This window comes from Etheostoma spectabile, chromosome 1 (assembly GCF_008692095.1).
Source record: "Etheostoma spectabile isolate EspeVRDwgs_2016 chromosome 1, UIUC_Espe_1.0, whole genome shotgun sequence".
In the NCBI taxonomy this organism is placed as follows: domain Eukaryota; kingdom Metazoa; phylum Chordata; class Actinopteri; order Perciformes; family Percidae; genus Etheostoma; species Etheostoma spectabile.
The window spans coordinates 24,853,936-24,873,170 of record NC_045733.1 but is presented as its reverse complement, the minus strand read 5'-3'; the positions used below and the strand labels follow the sequence as shown (position 1 = coordinate 24,873,170).

The 19,235-nt window shown below is 40.4% G+C and overlaps 1 protein-coding gene across 2 annotated transcripts in view; it reads left to right on the top strand.

Annotated features, from left to right (window-relative positions):
- The first annotated feature begins 1,315 nt into the window (after nucleotides 1-1,315).
- cd276 (CD276 molecule) overlaps nucleotides 1,316-19,235 on the top strand; it is a 73,391-nt gene continuing 55,471 nt past the window's right edge. Inside the window, exons 1-3 of one of the 2 annotated variants that reach the window (XR_004334401.1) lie at nucleotides 1,316-1,608; nucleotides 7,901-7,996; nucleotides 18,282-18,632. Coding sequence is in view for 1 of the 2 variants with exons in the window: in XM_032530936.1 (XP_032386827.1) it covers nucleotides 7,951-7,996; nucleotides 18,282-18,632 (397 nt within the window). In the remaining variant the exon portion in view is untranslated. The remainder of the gene's footprint in view (nucleotides 1,609-7,900; nucleotides 7,997-18,281; nucleotides 18,633-19,235) is intronic. The other variant, XM_032530936.1, reaches the window with a different exon arrangement.

Below are 19,235 nucleotides of genomic sequence, written 5' to 3'. Positions count from 1 at the left end.
ATAATGGAATAAATATACTTCATATACATTTAAATTCATGGTTTTGTTCCGTAAATTCGGGTCCCGGGGAGACACCAAATTTCTCTTTTGGGTCTTGAGCTGATAAAGTTTGGGAACCACTGTTATAGGCTATGATGTAATGCTGCACCTACCTCTGTTTTTTTAAGATTAATACATAATTTTTTCCTACATTCTGTAACATATGTTTTCTAAAGAAGCACGTTTCCAATGTGAAGAAAAAATAGAACCTATAGCCTATGGCTGGATCATGCATGGTCAATGTGCTTATATGTGGTCACAGTTTTACAGGAGAAGTCAGCGGTGGTGTCTCTGAAGATATTAAATGTTCATCTGTATAGTGGTCACAGTAATATTTGTTTGTTGTGTACGGAAGTAGCATAATCACATCACATGGTAAAGATACATTTGATTTGACAAAAATAATTGAGGACTTCCTTTTAATTTATTCAAGTTATGTTGGTCTTGAGGTGCTGCAGCATTTAGTCAAACAAATTAAAAATAATTGACAAAATTACCCACACTGTACATACTACCACCTAACAACTTTACTGTTTATTATTCTCTGTTCTCTCAGCTGCACCTATCACCTGGCTCTAAATGATGACTTTTCATAATAATGAGATAGTATCTCAAAAAATTGAGATGACTCATTATTTTCTAATTATTTTGAGATTTATTTTTGAGAAGGATTCTCATTATTTTGAGATTCTTTGTCCTTATTTTGAGAAAGTTTCTCATTATTTAGAGATAGCCTATATAATTCATTCTATGAAGGCCTATGCAGGATCTTTGTAGGCCTATACTGCACACCAGGTTCCCAATTGATTTTCTTGCTGCATATTCAAGATTAAAGTAGTAATTGTAGGCTAGTCTGCATGTCTCATTTTAGGCCAATATCTAACTAAAAGTGTGAATCACGCCTATCTTTGCTAAACTATTTCTGTTAAGACCACAAATCCAAGCCATCGCATACATTTAATAATTAAAGGCAACAACCACATCGCCGTATAAATCAACATCTTACTTATAGCGGACTATGGCTATGCTAGCCTACGTAAAGGTACTCAATCTGTGTCATTTAAAACGGCCTATAGGCTGCAGTGATACGTTTGAGGACCGTGTGATAAGTCAATTCAACTATCAGGTAGCCTATACAGATAAAAAGTCATTTTGAGTGCCCACAGATAAGATAATTGGGCCATAACCGTTACTTGCATTTAATGCTGTAGCCTACACGGAAAGAAAACGAGGTAGAAGTGCGGTCATAACGGTAGGGTCGGAACTCTCGAGACTCTTTTCTCCCCAAGGTATGACATCACTGCTGGACAAAGCAAGGAGTGGTTTCTCTGAAGAGAACCCGTCCCAAATCAATGGAACATACCCACACACTCTGAAAACCCGTCCTATAGCGATATCCACCGTCAAAACAATCTGTTATCGTGCCCGGTCAGCAGTTCTAGTAACGTTACTGCGTTTGTTGTAAGAGGAATGAACTACTCTGGAAAATAACGACGGCTGTGCTGGTCAAAGAAAAGATTCACCGCCGCTGGATGATTGGTGCTTTCTAAGTTTCGTCCTCCTAACATGGTAAGTCTTTAGAAACTGTGTTCGAAAGCAGAGCACGAGCTAACAGAAATGATATCATATACAACGTTAGGCTAATAAAAAGATAAATGCACGTTACCAAACTTCGGTTATTCTCAAAGACGAGCAACAGCTGGCGGGGTGCAGAAGAACCCCATGAACTCAGGGTAGGGTAACTGGCTCTCTTAGTTGGCTCTATTCACAGGCTCCATGTCATGTCTGGTATTTTTGTTTGTCGTTTTAAAGCAATACATAGGCCTGCTATAAGCTATACAGTATACGGTTTCCCAAATAGAGCGAATACAGTCTATGAATGAAATGGACTGCGCCCCCATTTGAAAAAAAAAGTCAACACTGCATCAATGCATTTATCTGTGTAAGGAAACTTCCATAATTCAAAATAGGGACAAACAACTAACTGTATTGCGTTTACGTTTACTGGCAAGCGACTGTTTTATCCAGAACCTTGCGTTCATGTAGTCAGTTTTCTTTATAAATCCTCACTCAGGGCTATGACTTTAGCTAGTCCTTAGGCCTACAACTAAAATTACAGTAAATAGACCTATGTTTTCTTCTCTCTCTTTCTCTTGTGAAATGAATGAACTGCATCAGAATTGGCTAGGTCACAGTGGTTCCCAACCTGAGGTTTAATACCTTAAAAGGGTCACAAGACAAATCTGAGGGGTCAATAGATAATTAACAGGGTAGAAAAGTAAAGAAAAAACCATTCAAGCTACACTGAACTATGGTTATTTTCTTCCAGACCTGTCAAACAGAAAAGGTTGGGAACCACTAACATAGGAGATGCTGTACTTTAGGCGGCAATGAGGATGTTGCCTGGCCTGATGCTGCCCTTATCACATGATAGTGCAGCTGTGCTCCACTGGCAGGTACAGCTTCCTGTGGAATGTAGGAGGATGTAGTATTTATTGTTCTGACTTGTGTAGGAAATGGTTTCTGATAGAGTGGAGAGATAATTATGTTTTTTTGACAAGTGCAAGATGCTCTAATGCATTTTTTTTAAATTTTTTACCAGGGACGCAATGGCAGTTTGGCAGCTCAAAGTATAATTTCATCTCCATATTATTGCACAAAGATGCCATAAGATAAAGGTTACACTTAATTGGCTCCTCTGGCTTTGCAAAAGCAGGATGTTGGAGTATCCGTCACATACTGATCCTATTCACTTTTCCGGTCTTGAGAAGACATATATAACTTTTTTCACTGCCTCTGTAGCTAAGCTAATTATCAGGGAGACACAAATATACAGTGTAGTACTGCATTATCTTGCCTATTATTAGATTGCTGTATGACACTGATGTATGGCCTATTATGAATGTTAAATTTGAGGTGCAGTAGTTATAAAGAAAGTTGGCAAGTAAAACTTTCATACGTCTGAGCCATAAAGCTTTCTTGACGTTTATGGAGCTCTTTTTTTCTGCAATTTGACAAGCTAATGTATAATTTGACCACAAAATGCACTAATTGACTACACTACTACGGGGGACATTTCCTTGCATGAGGTGATTTCAGTCATCCCTCAAAATGGCTTGCCAAATTCTCACCCCTGCTGCCAAATGGATTTAAAAGGCTCACGTTCATCCCATGATTCAGTCCTCGATGGGGCCGGTGTCTTCCAGGTTGGAAATATCCCCATCGTCAAGGGTTGAATGGTTCCCAATGGTTTGAGGAGCTTGACAGTGGTGGCAGCCATATGCCAATGAGACATTTTAGCCTAAAAGGTCAGTCAGATTTATTATATCAATAGTGTTTAAGAATGGCCTTGTCATCCAGGACAGGAGTGGACTCAAAAAAGTAAAAGTAAAAAGACAAACTGTTAGAGAGCCACTGTCATAGATTTCAGGAAAGAATACTGCAATGGTACAATGACCATGGTGAAATAGTAAATCTTAATGTTCTGTGATACTTCAAGAATCATTTCTTTTTCCTTTGACCTCAGTAAGAAGTTCAATAATCCTTAGCGCTGTGTCAAAAATGAAATACACAGGTGATTGTGGCTCAAAAGCTACCGACCAATCACTAAAAGAAATTCAAGACATTCCAACTGTCAAATCAAAATCAAGAGAACCTTATTTTTTTCCTTGAGTGAACTTTGTTTGTGGTCAGGCACATTTAAACACAACATCCAACAATACATCGTCCATATTAATCATACCAGAGAATAAATAAATGCTAAATACTGAAATAAACTAAAAACCATGAGGGTAGGAGCAGAGGGTTGGGTAGGGAGAATAGGTCGAAGTCTGGATCGATCCATGGGGGGGGGGGGGGTTATTGTTTGTTCAACAGTCTGATGGATGCTGGCACAAAGGTGGACATTGCCCGTTTGGATCGGAGGGGAAGGGAACGGAATCTCCTCCCTGAAGGTAACAGATGTACTGGTTGTTGAGATTATGGGTGGGGTCCGATTATGATGAGTTTACTTTTCCTGATGGCCTGTTTGTCAAATATGGATGTGAGAGTAGTCTGGGGTTGTCCAATAATCTTCCCGCTCATCTTCATGATTCTGCTGAGGGGACATTTGTTCAACTCAGGGAACCAAACCATGCCGATAAACTGAAGGTGAGGGTGGATTGGAGTAAGGAAATCATTGGACTGGACTCCAGTCACTGGAGTATTATCTTGTTGGCCTGCAGTCGTCGTAGCTTTTGAAGAAAGTACAGGTGTTGTTGACATTTCTTGAAGATGCGGCCGGTCAAACACATTCTTTCACTGACCGTATCCTTTCCATTTTAATGGTCTTCAATTTAGAGAGCACAATTATACGTTAATTCCATGAACAGCATTGAAAACTGATTAAAGATCCAGCAATAGATTTGATACATTGGTGCAATTTAGTAATGGATTTTACAGTTAAAGTATATTGGATCATTATATTTTCAGGTGTTGTGACTTGCAAGTGTAGTCAGCTTGTTTTGATCTCTGACATTGTATTGAGTGGTTAAAGTTAAATTGTCAAATGAAAGGAAGAAAAGTAGAAGAAATCTCCATGCTGGCATGGGGTCGGTAAAGTACTTGAGTCATTCAGTAAAAAAACCTTTGATGGCTTTCTAGTGTCTGAACAACACAGACACCATCAGACTGTGGTTTGATGTGTTGGCATATTTCTCTTCATGCCATCCTTAGGAGAGCTTACATATACTTAACTCTTGATCATTTGGACAGGATAACTGGGATATGTGTTTGGTTGTTTTGAATATGTATCCCCAATTTTAAATGTATGTGCAGTGAATAGCCCATATTCTGAGGGTAAATTCAGATAGAGTCATAAGTCTGTTTTTTCAGTTGGTCTCTAGCAGACTAGCCTTCTGAAAGTCCAGAGAGAAAATGGTGAGTGTGCTGTTATGGAAAGTTAGTGATGAAGCCACAGTCCTGCCCACATCCTCTCTGCTTAAGCCATAAACGGAGCCTCATGAAAAACGTTTTGGTGTGGCCTGAGGTGGAACTACAGCTGACAGCAATATTGACATCATTCATTGTACCAAAACATCATGACTGGTTAGTTGCCTTCTCCAGCTTTGAAGTATTTATGTCCATAACATATTAAAAAACCTAAGTTTGCTGAACTTTTAATTGTGGATTTGTGTAGACATTTAGTTGCTCAACCATGAGGTTTTACTTTTGTGGATGTTGATGGTGGGACGTTCCAGCAAAGGTTTAGCAAATCTGAACCTTGATGTTCACAGTCGATCAAAGTTGTGAAAAACCCACAGCTGTTACTTTAATTGCTGAGTAACAACCGTAAAACGTATAAGCATTATTAAAGGTGGATACATGTTAAAAAGAAAGACAGCTTGGATATGGAAAACTGAGCGATTGCAGTGTTTAGAACCTATATTTTTCTAGTATTGCCACAGACAATATAAGTGTTATTTATATTTTATGTTCCTGTTTCAAATGACTACATTCAACACTATCACTAGTCTTAAATGCAGTTGTCTTAACAATAGAAACAAACAAAAATATTTAAATGACAGCATTGTGTGGTCACAAAGTTTAAATAGATGAAAATGCCAAACTAAATGCCATAACTCATTCAACTCTTTAGACTATGGTGGTGGTAATACACCATTTTGTTGTTTGTTGACAGAAACAGAAGTACAAAAAGGGAAGAACTAAAAACAAAAAATGTAGAAAGGACTATTCCGGTGAAGAATGAACTTAGGGGTTAATAACACATGGGTACCAAGTTGACCGTTCACTGATATGTTTTCATGCTAATTGAATTTGACCTGTTTAAGTGCAAACCCTTAATTAGCTTAAGTAAAAAGAAGTCACCTTTTCTCTACCACTAACAAGGCTCAAAATAGCACCTTACTTCCACGGTGGCATAATTAGGGTCCCTACATGTAAACCGAAGCATTGAGAACTTTGTAAATGTACAGACAGTTTATTAAAAAGATAGTTAATAAAGACAGTATCCTTCGGTGTACAGGCATGCGCCATATTGGGAAAACAGTCATGACCAGTTCAAAGACAAACACTGTGTAACCAGTAACGTAGCTCAAGCACGGCACCTCTAACACTTAGCAACCACTAGCAACCAGCAGTGTGTTAGCCGTCACATTTTTTTATGTGTGTTGTTCATTTTGACTGTCAACCTTAGACATACTGCATGTTAGGCTTTACTTAACTTTTTCCATTTGTAGGATTGGAAATTTGTTGACTCCCAGTGGTGAGTTTAAAAAAAGACACTGTCACTGTGAGCAAAACACCTCTTTACGTTCACCCAATCTGACCCAGGGTCACTGGACACACACTGAGATGAATAGGCTGAAAGCAATGCATAGTCTGCCCCACTTTTACCCAGGATTGTCTAATTATCCTACAAAGCAAAATGTTTGCCATCAGAGTAATTTGAAAGAGCTTTTATCAACCATAATATTGCTCATCCTGCTCTCACACATGTCTATATGTAATTTCTATTCATCTGCACTTTACTCATCTGTATATCTTTTGTATGTACACTGTCTATTTATGTAAGGGTGTTTATTGTGTAAATATGTTTGTATTATTACCATTATTATTATAACTATCTATTATTTCTTATAATACTTTCTGTATATTTTTTCTCCAATGTCTGTTTAATGTGTATTTGTGTTATTCTGATGTGTGTAATTTTTTTCTTTTGAGCTGCTGTAGCATAGGAATTTCCCCAGTGTGGGATTAATAAAGTCTATTTAATCTCATTTTTCATAACATAGAAATACCCTATTTGCTTAAAATGCTGAATCTGATTCAAAATCAAAACTTGTCCCCCTTTCTTCCTTTCTCTATTTTTGTTTTCCTCTTTTTCTTTTTGTACTCTACACACTTGCACCCAATAAATAGTGTATCCAATATGCACAGCATGGTGGCATGTGGTTCCATTTATTTCAGTTTAACATGAAAACTTGCAGTGACTTGAAACTTGCTTACTCTAGGTAATCTTTTACTTTATTTTGTTGTATTGATTCTTCAGTGACCTAATTTTTTTTTTTTTGTGTGATAGACTCATGTGGTCATTAAGAGCTCTGAAATCTACCAAAGAGCCTTGCATTAAAACTAAAAGACATGTAACAAGCAAACATGGACACAGGAACCGATAGAGTGAATTTGCTTTTCAGCTATGTTGTTGTACTGTTGTTATTCCCAATTATTTATAATAGTTTACTATAAAACAATGACTTCAAATCAATAAAAAAACTTGTACCTTGAGTTTTATCTAAAGTTTATATACAAGTAGTTTGTCCCAACAAATACAGATACAAGTAGTGACCTCTACCAATCTCTCTGAGGATAGTGTAATGTTGTAGAGTAGACATAGACAGGGAGGGGATAGTTTTGTATGTCTCTACTCACTCTGAAAGTTGTGTTTTCACAGAGTATGAGTTGGCTATTTCCTGTCAACTTTGGAAGTTCCCATTTGTCATCACAGCTTCCCTCTCTCTGAAAAAGAAAAGGCCCGAGTAGGGCCAGAAAAAAAGACAAAAATAGTCACCTTCAGACATAATTTCAGATATGTTTGCCAGTCACAAAAAATAGTCTGGACTTTTATATAGCCATCACGAAATTTGTTGGATTGTCTCATTGTCTCAACCTCCACCCACCAGAGAAAGCAAGCAAGCGTAAACAAAGAGATAGCAGACACGTCGCTCTCTCTATTTCTATAACTTCCTAATCCTCCTTCTATCAACTCATCTTCTTATTTTGCTGGACTTATTGTGTTCTGTTCTGTGTTGTAACAGTCTTCCTCCTCCTCAGATGTCTGTGTTTTTTTATTTTTTACCTGCAGCTCTGTATCTGAAGAAGTTGACCTGCGGTTCCAATCCACACTGGGAGATCATGCTGTCCCTCCTGCTGCCCACAATGCTGGCCGTCCAAGCTATGGGTGGGTGTCGCCCCGTCTTTGCCCTGCCATTAGATCAGAGTTACCGCAGTGAGAAATGCCATTGCCTGTTAAACAATTTGCCCTGCAGAGCCTATTAGTCTTCCCCCTTCAAAGGCTTCACTGGCCAAAACAACAGTTCAAATGAGAATACTCCCAAAAACAATTTGACAATAGTTTGAAAGTTATAAACCCTCCCTGTTTAGACTCGGTCCCATCCAGACAAGTTGACAAAGTAAATATTCTTGTTTATACTGTATAGACGTAGCCTCAGGGAGTAAAAAGACATTACTCATCTTTCAGTTGAGTTTATTCAGGGTTACAACTCTATGATATGGGAGTGTGTTTTTAAAATCTTTTTTTAATAATTCAGCTTGTAAAACAGAATAGCTTTGACCTTTTCCAGACGTGAGGAATAGAGCTTGAGGCTAAGGTGAGGCCCTCGATGAAAAATGCAGTTTTTCGGCTGTGACTCAGGGAGTGTGATGTGGAAGTCGTCCTCGTATATTTACAACACCGGGAAGCATGGTGGTGGTGGTTGATGTTGCAACTGAGGATTCATAACTCACACACTCAAAAGTTCTAGAAATGGTGCTTGAAGAAGAAATTGTGTCATAAAAAAAAAGATACAGATAGCCTGTGCAGACTTGATAACATCTCAGGTGACGGTGAATAAAATAAGGGAATTGGGCATTTCAAAAGAGGGATTGACATTATATTATCACCCTTTTCCAATTTGGTGTGTAGCTGACACATAATGTAAATGAAAATCTCATAGTAGATGCTATTCCTTTCATATTATTGAAGAAGAAAAAGGAGGTAGTCAGCTATGAAAGGTTTTTTTCAGCATGCCAAAAAAATAGATTCAGCGTACTTTGGCAAACCCACAAAGTTAACAAAGAACTTTTATCGGCCAAACCACCATCATTTAAAGAGATCTTATTTTTTGCCTTTTCTGCTTTCTGGGTGAGCTGACACAACCTCCTATCGGCCATCAGTGGCACCTTTCAATCTTGACTCAGTGGACCTAAGTGTCTTCAGTGGTTCATTAGGGACCTATTCTCTCCCAGCACAAATGGGCCTGCGGCCTGCTCATTACTGGCTGTGTGGCCTCCACTGGCTAACTCGCTCTTCTCACCGGGAGGGAAGAGGAGGAGGTGTCGGGGACTGATGGAGCTCTTTAACTCACGGGTAATTGGCTATTGTAGCTCACACAATGATTCAGTTTCTCTCTGCTAACTGGGGCACTAAGTGAATTAGTTGGAGTCTAGTTTGATTCTATAGTCTGCACATGTAACACTGGAAGATGATACAAAAACACAGCATGCGTTTAATTTAGTGTAATAAAAGTAACTTCAACTGTGCTACCAGCTTTAAAGAGTTGCAGGTGCATTTCAGAGAAACACAGACAAATTAAATCTGTCTTATTTTTTCATTCTTTTTTAATTAATTAATTAATATATTGAGTGCAGTGGCATGATTTGGGGGCTGACAAATTAATGCACAGTTTTCTTTTTTTTAGGGCAACAGTAATTATCTGGGTAACTAATCAAATTTGGTTGCCTTTGATTTATAAACCACTATCTTTTGCTTCTGTTGGCCACCCAAACAGAAAACCTACAGACTTTGGTGTGTGTGTGTGTGTGTGTGTGTGTGTGTGTGTGTGTGTGTGTGTGTGTGTGTGTGTGTGTGTGTGTGTGTGTGTGTGTGTGTGTGTGTGTGTGTGTGTGTGTGTGTGTGTGTGTGTGTGTGTGTGTGTGTGTGTGTGTGTGCGTGTGCGTGTGTGTGCGTGCGCGTCTGTGTCGATATGATTCAGGGTCTCCAGGTCCCTTGCTGGGATGACTGGCTCTAATCTTCCTTTACTTCAGCCGTGTCATTGCTCGATAACTCCTGCAAGTGCCCATATCAGTAGACACGATTACACTTTGTAGTCTTGCCAACACACTTCCTATTGTGAGAACAGTATTTGTGGAAGAAACCACAAGGACAGCACATGAAAACACTGTCATCCGAACGCAGTAACATTGTCTCTGTAGCTCGTAGCTCTATCCTGACTCAGTAGTCAGATGATGGATCATTCTCTGTGAAACTTCTCCCTGATGTTACACATACGACACTGCACAGCTGTTGTGTCACGGCAGCAGTGAAGAGGGTTGTCTGTAAGGGGTTGTTGCTTTTGTACTTAAATGCACTATTGACAAAGCAGAAGTGAGGAAAATTTGCTACGCCACCAACCCCGTCTGGCTTTGACCCTTGACCCTGGTAGTTGCTTAGGTTTATTTTTACTGCCCTCATTATAACCCATAGTGTTTATAAATGTCAGCAAAATACATGAAATGTCAATATATATGTACACTAACGACAGTAGCTGAGTAGAGTAACATCCTTGGCTCACAGCAGTGCCAGCCAGCGGCAGAGCTAACAGGAGGCTGTCTAGCTAATTGCTTGTTGTTGTCATACTCTCTGTTCAGTTAGCACAGCCACTAGGCTGCCAGAGCACCCAAACAATGAAAGAGAATTGTATTCATGCAAATGCAGAAATGGAAAGCTGACCAGATTTCACTCTCAGTGATGGGAGCTGTAAGGTAATTCAGATTAATTAGCATGATTGGATAGATTGCATCAAGCATAGTAGTCAGTAGGCACACATTATGGCAGGGCTCTGGAGCGTAAAAATAGCCCGCTCATGCCTGCATCTCTGATGTACTTTTTAAAGGTCTGCTAACTATAAATGCCCACTTCCTGTCCTCCTTTTCTCTTTACAGCAATTGATTCTGCAGAGAGGGGACACTTTAGCCTGTGCACAAATTCAATTTAGGGTTATTACCCCATAGCAGTGATGTTCTTGCTAATTTGATTGCGTCCAGTGAAGTATCCTTTTAAAAACAATTGAGGACAGGCTCAACAAAGATTGGTTTCGCCGCAATGCATACATAATGACCCGTCTCTGTTGGCTTGCCTCTGTTTCACTCTTTCCCAGCTCTTCTTTTCTCACAGTGCGCTCATTGAAACAAAGTGCATTACCCAACAAGCACCTCATGATTATTTCAACAAGTCCTAAAAATGCTGCCCTGTGGGATTGTTAAAAAATTGATTTGGTTAATATGCCAAGATTGCAGATCTGGAGGGGAAGAGGGGCCTGGAGCCATATGTGTGTCTAGTGGGCTGTGATGAATGGGTTGAACGGATGCTGATCTGTGCTTGGAAAGCATCACAGCTAGTGACTTGCTGAGGAAGCATCGCAGCAGCTCACACAGGGAGAAACCCACCTCCAGGGTGTTGCCTCTGTGATGTGGTGGTGGCGATGTCAGGCACAAGAGCTCTGTCACTGAGACAACGCGCACCATGCTTAACCTCGCATCACCCCTGGTGCATTAAACCGTGAATGAGCAAAGGTGAACCTGTGAAAGAGCAAAAAAAAATAATTTCAAAAGACAGCAGATGGAAAATACCTGTCTCATTAGAGGAATACAAAAATATATCCTCTTTGCCTTACTCATAAACTCTTCCTGGCTCCTCTGTAATGATGGCCATAGTGGATGTAGCCTGCCATTATGTGAAATTAGCTTCACTCAAGTCAGATCTGACCCCATGACCCTTTTTGCTACCTTGCTAAACTTCCCTTTGCACCGCACTGCTCATCCCTTTTCCATCACCAGCCTCCTGCTCATCAAAGGCTCTCTGTCTGGCTCATAAGCCAGAAGCTTGTCCTTATCTGCCCACTGTTCTTCTTCAGCCGGAACTATTATCTTACAGCCGGAGACCATTAACAGGTTATTGATGGGATATCAGAAGGCATACATCTATGAAGGAAGCAAGACAACGGGTGGCAGAGATAGAGAGAAAGAAACGGCAAAAAAGAGATAATAGCACAGTAGTGATTCCCATCTTGATCTATGACATTGCTATTGCTAAAAATAAGCAAGTCAGAGTTCTTGTCTTCCCTATCTGCCATCACCTGTATCTCTCCCTGAGTGAGGGCATTCACACTCCATGATGAGTTCCTGGAGCAAAAATGGGAAAGGAAGAGGTTATGTTCAGAGCTTAATGTTGAAAGTGACCCTTTTACACCGTAGAAGGCTTTAAGTCTCACTTAATCTCATCCATATTGTGCCTTTTTTCACTAAGGGGCCATTTGAAAACCGCTGCTCAAGAGACAGACTCTTTTTCAGGTTGCTAATTTTTGAACCAAATCATGCTTACTATGCACACACTCCCATCGCTCCCTTAACATTTTCCAGATGATTTTTAAAATAAGTATTATGGACATCTACATCAGTTCCTGATGGCATGAAATCAAAAGCTAGCTTTTCCCTCAGACTTTAACATGGATTAGTTATATCATAAGAATAATCGGTATGAAAGGGCTCACTGATCCTTTGAGCAAAATCCTTTGATGTCCAGGTGCTGCAAAATGTCCATAGTGAAAATGTGTTGCGCTGCAGTTAAGTTCTTTAACAGAAGGGGGCAGTGTTGTTAAAGCATAGTTCTCCTGCTTGCCTTTTTGGCCGACTAAACCCTAATGTCATTGCAGTCTGTTAGTATTGCACCTGTTTACTTTGCTGTGTCAATAGTGCCCCCTCTATTGCTACTGCTTGATTTTCCTTATGTGTGAAATCAATACTTCCTCCTCACATGTCATAGGTTTCAGCAGGATTTTAGACATACCCTCTAAAGATGTGTTCTTATTGTATTTAACAAATGGCTCCACCGACTGTGTAAATAACTCTGTTCACTGTCTGTCATTCAATGTGAACGTGAGGAGAGGCTGTGAAGTGCTAATTGTTGTGTGCTGTGATTTGTGTTGGACTGAGTCAAAAGTTGAAGTGAAGTTGTAATTTGCTTTTTTGAGCTGAAAGGCCCTGAATTTGGTGTTAAATTGTGTTTGTGCTGGACATCAGTATATAAACCTCATTAAAGTCAGTGAAAATAATCTTTGCCGAAAGGTGCAAAAATTACTTACTTAAAAATCTCTGCTTTCACACACACACACACACACACACACACACACACACACACACACACACACACACACACACACACACACACACACACACACACACACACACAGAGAGAGGACTTGTGTACAAGCACTGTGTACACGTGTGCATTTGACTGTTGCTGGTCATGCTGATGGGAACTTCTCAGCTCAGGAGCAGCTTTGTAACAGTGTCTCCATTGTAGCGTCAGAGTACCTTGTGTCCAATTCCTCAGACAGTGTTTTGCTGTGGAGCTGTCAGGAGTCATACAGGTGTGGAATATCAATGCATTCTCTGTTTCTGCATGAAATTGTGTGTGGGGACGGTGTCTGCAACTCAATATTGCAGTTTATTGATACTGATTCAGTTGTTACTGTTTTCTGATTAAAGCCAACGCTCACTAATATTATACTTTTACTGGTTTTCTTTACCCACAGCACTATGGAAGACTAAGGCAATCCATTGGAATACTACTTAGTCTAATCACTTGTTACTGCTTCTGCACAACATGTTTTGTGTAAAATCATTCCTCTCTAGTTGTTAAGTCAGTAAACGACAGCAGAAATGAAATAACCATCATTATCTGAACTGATAAGTATTTCTTTGTTAAAACTGATAGAATCAAACTCACTACCTTTGAAGCGTGTTGTGACTCTCGATCGGCTCATGTCTATGGATATAAATGAAAGATGATCAAAAGAATGTTAGCCTCTTGAGAAAGACACACCGTTTTCCTCAAGTCCCTTCTTTTGAGTTGGTTTACTTTGAGTATTGTTGGCTTTAATGTGGACATAAGAGGCTTGATTTCATGTCCTTTAACGCATTACAAATGTGACCAGTTTTCACAGTGGAAAAAAACTAACAAATAATAAACACTCTTGCAGCATACTCACACATTTGTGTCCTCAGGATATTGTCATATTATAGCCAAACCCCTGCTAAATGCACGATTTCCATCTCAGTCAATAGTTGCCTCCTAGCTCATAACATTCATTTTTTCTTACTGAAATCGTTGTCAATCTTTGTGTCTATTGGGATTGTGTGTTTATGCTACTTTTGTAAGGAAATGGGAAAAAGATAATTTGGCTCCGCTTCTCAGTATCATCCCTAGCTCTGTGTACTCTTGTGTGTTTGTCTACACCAGTGTGTGCTTGCCTAGGTCAGGTACAGTATTTGATGATTCATTTTTGGGACTGCAGGATAAGAAGCTAAAAAGATTCAATACATACATACAATACATTTTCCTGTATGAGGTGCACCTTTGTGAGTGAATGACAGGACGGAGGTGACTTTAGAGTTAACAACCACACTTACTTGCATTATTTTGGTTAGTTACTGTGTGGTCTGTAAATTCAGATTTTATCTTTGTTTACTGTCTTACCCAACATGCTGGTATCGGCACAATAAGTCAGAAAGTATAATGCTGCCAGAAAGCCAAAATACAAGAATAATAACAAAGGCATCTCTCAAAAAGTAAAAAGAAATCTGAAAGTACAAATAAAGCGGGATACATGTAGGGATTATATTTAAATTTGTATTCATTAAAATTGTTAGCCACTGTATATATTACTATTTCAAAGTTTAAAAAAATTATCTAAAAAAACATGATATATGAATAAAGTTATGTTATTATAAATAAAACATGCTCTGTGTATTTGCCATGGAATTGTTGTTGTGGAATTACACATCAAATCAGTCAGGTGACTATCTACATAATGCCTATCTACATAACTAGATCGACTTAAATTAAGGCTTATAATCTCAGTCCAGTTATCTGATTTTGTGCACATACTGTATTTTTAAGTGCATGTGGGTGCGTGCATGTGCACTGAGCTATCTGTATCTGCCAGGTTGGTGTGAGATAACCCTAGATTTTATTTACCAACAACCTCGCACGTCACCCTGCAAGCACCCTCCTATGAAAGCTGTAGACCTGCTGCTTACATCCTACGCTCTCCCTGTCTCCCACTCAGCCTACATGGTCACCTCATGTGCCTAGCTAGCATCAGTTTGCTATACATATAACATGGTCAAAGCAAATCCAGCTGCACACCTAATGAAGCCATGATGGAAGTTGGTGTTGATACTGACAAGGGCGTGGGTAGTCTTGAAAGTAGAGTGGAGAGCAGTGTGAAAATCACTTGCAGCCTTTTCTAGCTAGCCCTGTGCCTCGCTGCTAAGCGGGGCCTGTTGCCAGTGCTTGGGAAGGCTGTAATGAGTTTATTTCATGTCGGCTGTGAAAGTGCCCGTCTCTGTCTCGCAGGCACTCAAACAGAGCTGAGGCCCATAAACACAAAGTGCAGTGTGTAAATCCCCACAGCCTGACATCTCCGAGCCTGCCCTCTATGGCTTCTGAGCATCTCTTTATCGAGAGGGAGAAGGGAGAGGCAAGATCCCCACTTACTCCTGAGAAGACACCACGGGCCTGGCTACAAGGTGCTGCCCAGCCCCTTAACCAAAGACCACCTGTGTAGTTAGCCTTAACCTCAGCTGCTTACACTTGTCTTTTTAGAGAATGCATGTTTTTTCCATGTTGAGAGCGGAGCTGAAGAGAGACGATCAAACAGTCAGCTACCATACAGAAGATGCTTGGTGTAAACAGCAGCAGATCAAAAACAGCCCAGGCACGCAATGATTTGCTTTGGCTCGTGGTATTTCACCTTTGATGAATAGGACATCAGATGTGCACTTTCCATGACGTCAGCTGGCCTAGCTTGCCCTTCTCTTCTGTCCAATCCTCTCGATGCAATGCAGAATGCTCCCCTTGAATTCCCTTTCCAAGCAATGGTCAGTGTCTCTACACAGGGTCCCTGTGTAGAGCTGCATCCTCCCAGGGCCATGGAGCTAGTGGTAGGTCACCGGTTAAAGAAGCAGTGAGTGAAAAAGGAGGAGCGAGGCAGAGATATGAATTGAGAAAGGGAGGTTTCTATATCTCTCTCTCTCTCTCTCCTCTCTGATATGGCTTTGGTCCCTGTTGAGGGATTAGTGTGTTAGGCTCCACCACAGCCTCTTCCTTGACTTGTTTCCAGATATTATCTTTAAGTGTGAGCTCAATGCCGGCCTCTCTTTCTCTCTGTTTCTCTCTTTCCCTTCCCCCTTCCTGGTGTGAGTCATACCAGGCTGCTCGGGGAGTGATTTAATTGCTCTCTCTCCTCCTCCTTCAACATGCACGTCTCGGAGAGGGCTGTCACTGACCCTCCACTCCTACAAAAAACTACAGCAACCTATTCATTACGGCAAAGGTTGTGCCACCTCCAAAGACAGCATAAATACACACTCCTGAAATCTGCTTGATTATCCCTTCCTATTGATGGCAACACAATACCGGCAGCTCCTGTCACGCTTTGCCCTGATAACTCCTTAGTATTGTTTGCTGTGCAGTAGCCCAGCTGAGTCAATGTGGGCATAATACGGATGATAGAAAACCCCCACAGCACCAGAAGAGCTTTTGTAATCACAGTAAAGGAAAACACCCTCCGCTTCTCACACCAGGGTGGTCAGAGAATTGTTGTGTGACTGGCACTTGGTTGGTATAGAAGCTTTGATTTGCTCCAGGTCAAAATTATGAAAAACTATGATAAACTATGTAAATAATGTAAGTTTTATTCAAAACATGGTAATACCAATGCTTGTTGACAAAGTTTTCTGTTTCTATTTTAATGGAATACAATATTTGAGGAGGAAATAATATATCTTCAAGAAGTGTCAATCACTTAAATGTGTTTTTGTTTTGAATGTTTTTTAATTGTGATTGAAACTATTAGTCATTCACTCTGTAAGGCTTTCCATGGGCTATTTTGGCCCTGACACCCAGGTTGAGATGGGGTATGGGTTATTTGGACAGGGATCTGTGCATTTTTCTGTCCCCCGTGTCTGCACTTGTGAGGTTAGTCAGTAGGTGGCACTGTTCCTACAGTCGAGCAGGTTGTTCGGGGTGTGATGTGGAGAAGCTACCTAGCTGGGAATGGCTGAATGTGATTGAAAATAGGTCTGCCTTGACTGAGCAGTACCCATCCATATATGAACCCTCTCAGATGAAAGACTTGTTTGTTGTTAATAGGGGAAGTAATTATTGTACCTCAGCAGCAGTCAAATCACCTTCACAGCAAAGCGATTCAACATTGACGTTGGCTGTCTGATAGGCAGAGCTCAAAAGGGGTGAGGAGGCTAAAATGCTGCTGTGATTATAACAATTAGAGAGGCTGAGCATAAAGTAGAGTGTCTTGCTCCAAGGGCCGACTGGCTTTTTTTTCTCCCCTGTGATGCTGATGAGTGTTTCAGAGTTGTAAAAAGAGCAGACCGGGATCAATGGAGAATGCTGACTCTTGAGAATACTATGGATGTACTCTGGACTGCCTGAGATGGCTAATAATCCAAAATGATTATGCAGTGTACTCTTTGCTGTTGGCCTAGTCTAGACAAACAACACACAAAAGTGCAAACACACACACACGCGCACACACGCACACACACACACACACAGGCACACATGCATGCTCACAGATGCAAAAATCAGCCGCCTTTGAGTAGAAGCGTTTGGTGAAAAGCAGAGTCACCTTTCATTATACCACTAAAGCACACAGTTCTACCCCCCCCAAAGATATTCTTTTTTAGATTTAACAAACGATTTAACTAAAGCTATAAAGATGTTGCTTCTTTTGCTAAGTTTTAACACACTGAGCCATCGCCAGGAGGTAAAGCCTATAGAAACACAAAGTCCTAGTGCTTACCTCCCAATCTCTCCTCTTCATCCCTCTCGCCTTGCATCCCGTCTCACCCACTCCGTGCTTCCACGCTGTACAAACAAAATGGATATTTTAAAACAGTCACAGCATATATTTCAAAATACTGCATTGATTTTCTTTTTCATACACATTAGTAGATGTCAGTCTGTCACATTTGAACACGGTACACTGAATTAAGTTGAGCTGTTTTTTTAATTTTATTTAACTGTTTTTGTGCAAATCCCTTTGAATTGCCCTGTTGCTGAAATGTGCTATACAAATAAAGCTGCCTTACCTTGCCTTGCTTAATGATGTGATTAAGTGAATACTGTGTTTATACTAGACCTGAACCAAATTATATTTATTAAACTGTTGTTGCCTATTTTAGACTACCTAGGTTACAGACAGGTGGTGTTATATGATTGACAAAATGAAGACCACAGAGTCCAGATATGTTTTTCTATTACTATATTGTGTGACAGCTTACAGCAAAACATACCCCTCTCTACTTAGGTAAAAACAAAATTGTTTAATTACATTTTTTTTTTTCTTGACATCACTTATGTCCCACCTCCTCTCTTATAGCTGTGTTGGAATTGACCGTCCCGGAGCAGCCAGTGGTGGCTCTGCACGGCAGTGATGCCACACTCAACTGCTCCTTCACCCAAGCCAACCCCTTCAACTTGTCTGAACTGAGCGTCTTCTGGCAGCTTACAGACACCAAACGCAGCGTGCATGGGTACTGGGGGGGACGCGACCAGCTGGTGGACCAGGCTGAGAGCTTTGTCAACCGTACCAGTCTGTTCCCTGCCCGGCTGGGCCTGGGCAACACTTCGCTCCTGCTGAGCAGGGTGATGGTGGCCGATGAAGGCAGCTATACCTGCTTCGTCAGGGTGCAGGACTACGGCAGTGCTTCTTTGCTGCTGCAGGTGGCCGGTGAGTTAATCGGTGACAACCATGACACCGTGTGCAGAAACAGATTAACATGCACATCGACACTAATGACTAGTGGCACGCACAAAGTAGATACACACATTGGCAAAAAAACACTGCCCTAACAAGGGATGGGCTGCAAATAAGATTATTAATAAGATTTAGATTGAGATTATGAAATTAACATTTATAATTAGTATTTACTTTTTTCTACCACCCAAGTAGATGTTTTTTTAAATATATTATATATATTTTGGATATAGTTCAATGATAAATTGATGTTTCTTCATTTATTTCACTTTTTATTTTAAAGCGCTCCAGGAATTTGGTGTAGCACACACAAGTCGGGGATTCACAAAAGACAGATTTCAACATTTAAGCCCAGATATCTTGACTTTTAGTCCGTGATAAGGATAAAGCCCGAAAAATGTTCTACATTTCCCATGATGCAACCTACTGTAGCATCTTTTGTTAGGCTTTCCCTGATTTATAAAAGCCCATATCTTCTGTCTGTCTGTAATGCAGGCTGCATATAATTTCTCTACATGCCTGAGCATTGGTTAATTTATTATAACTCCTCCAGAGCACAGAAACACACACACACAC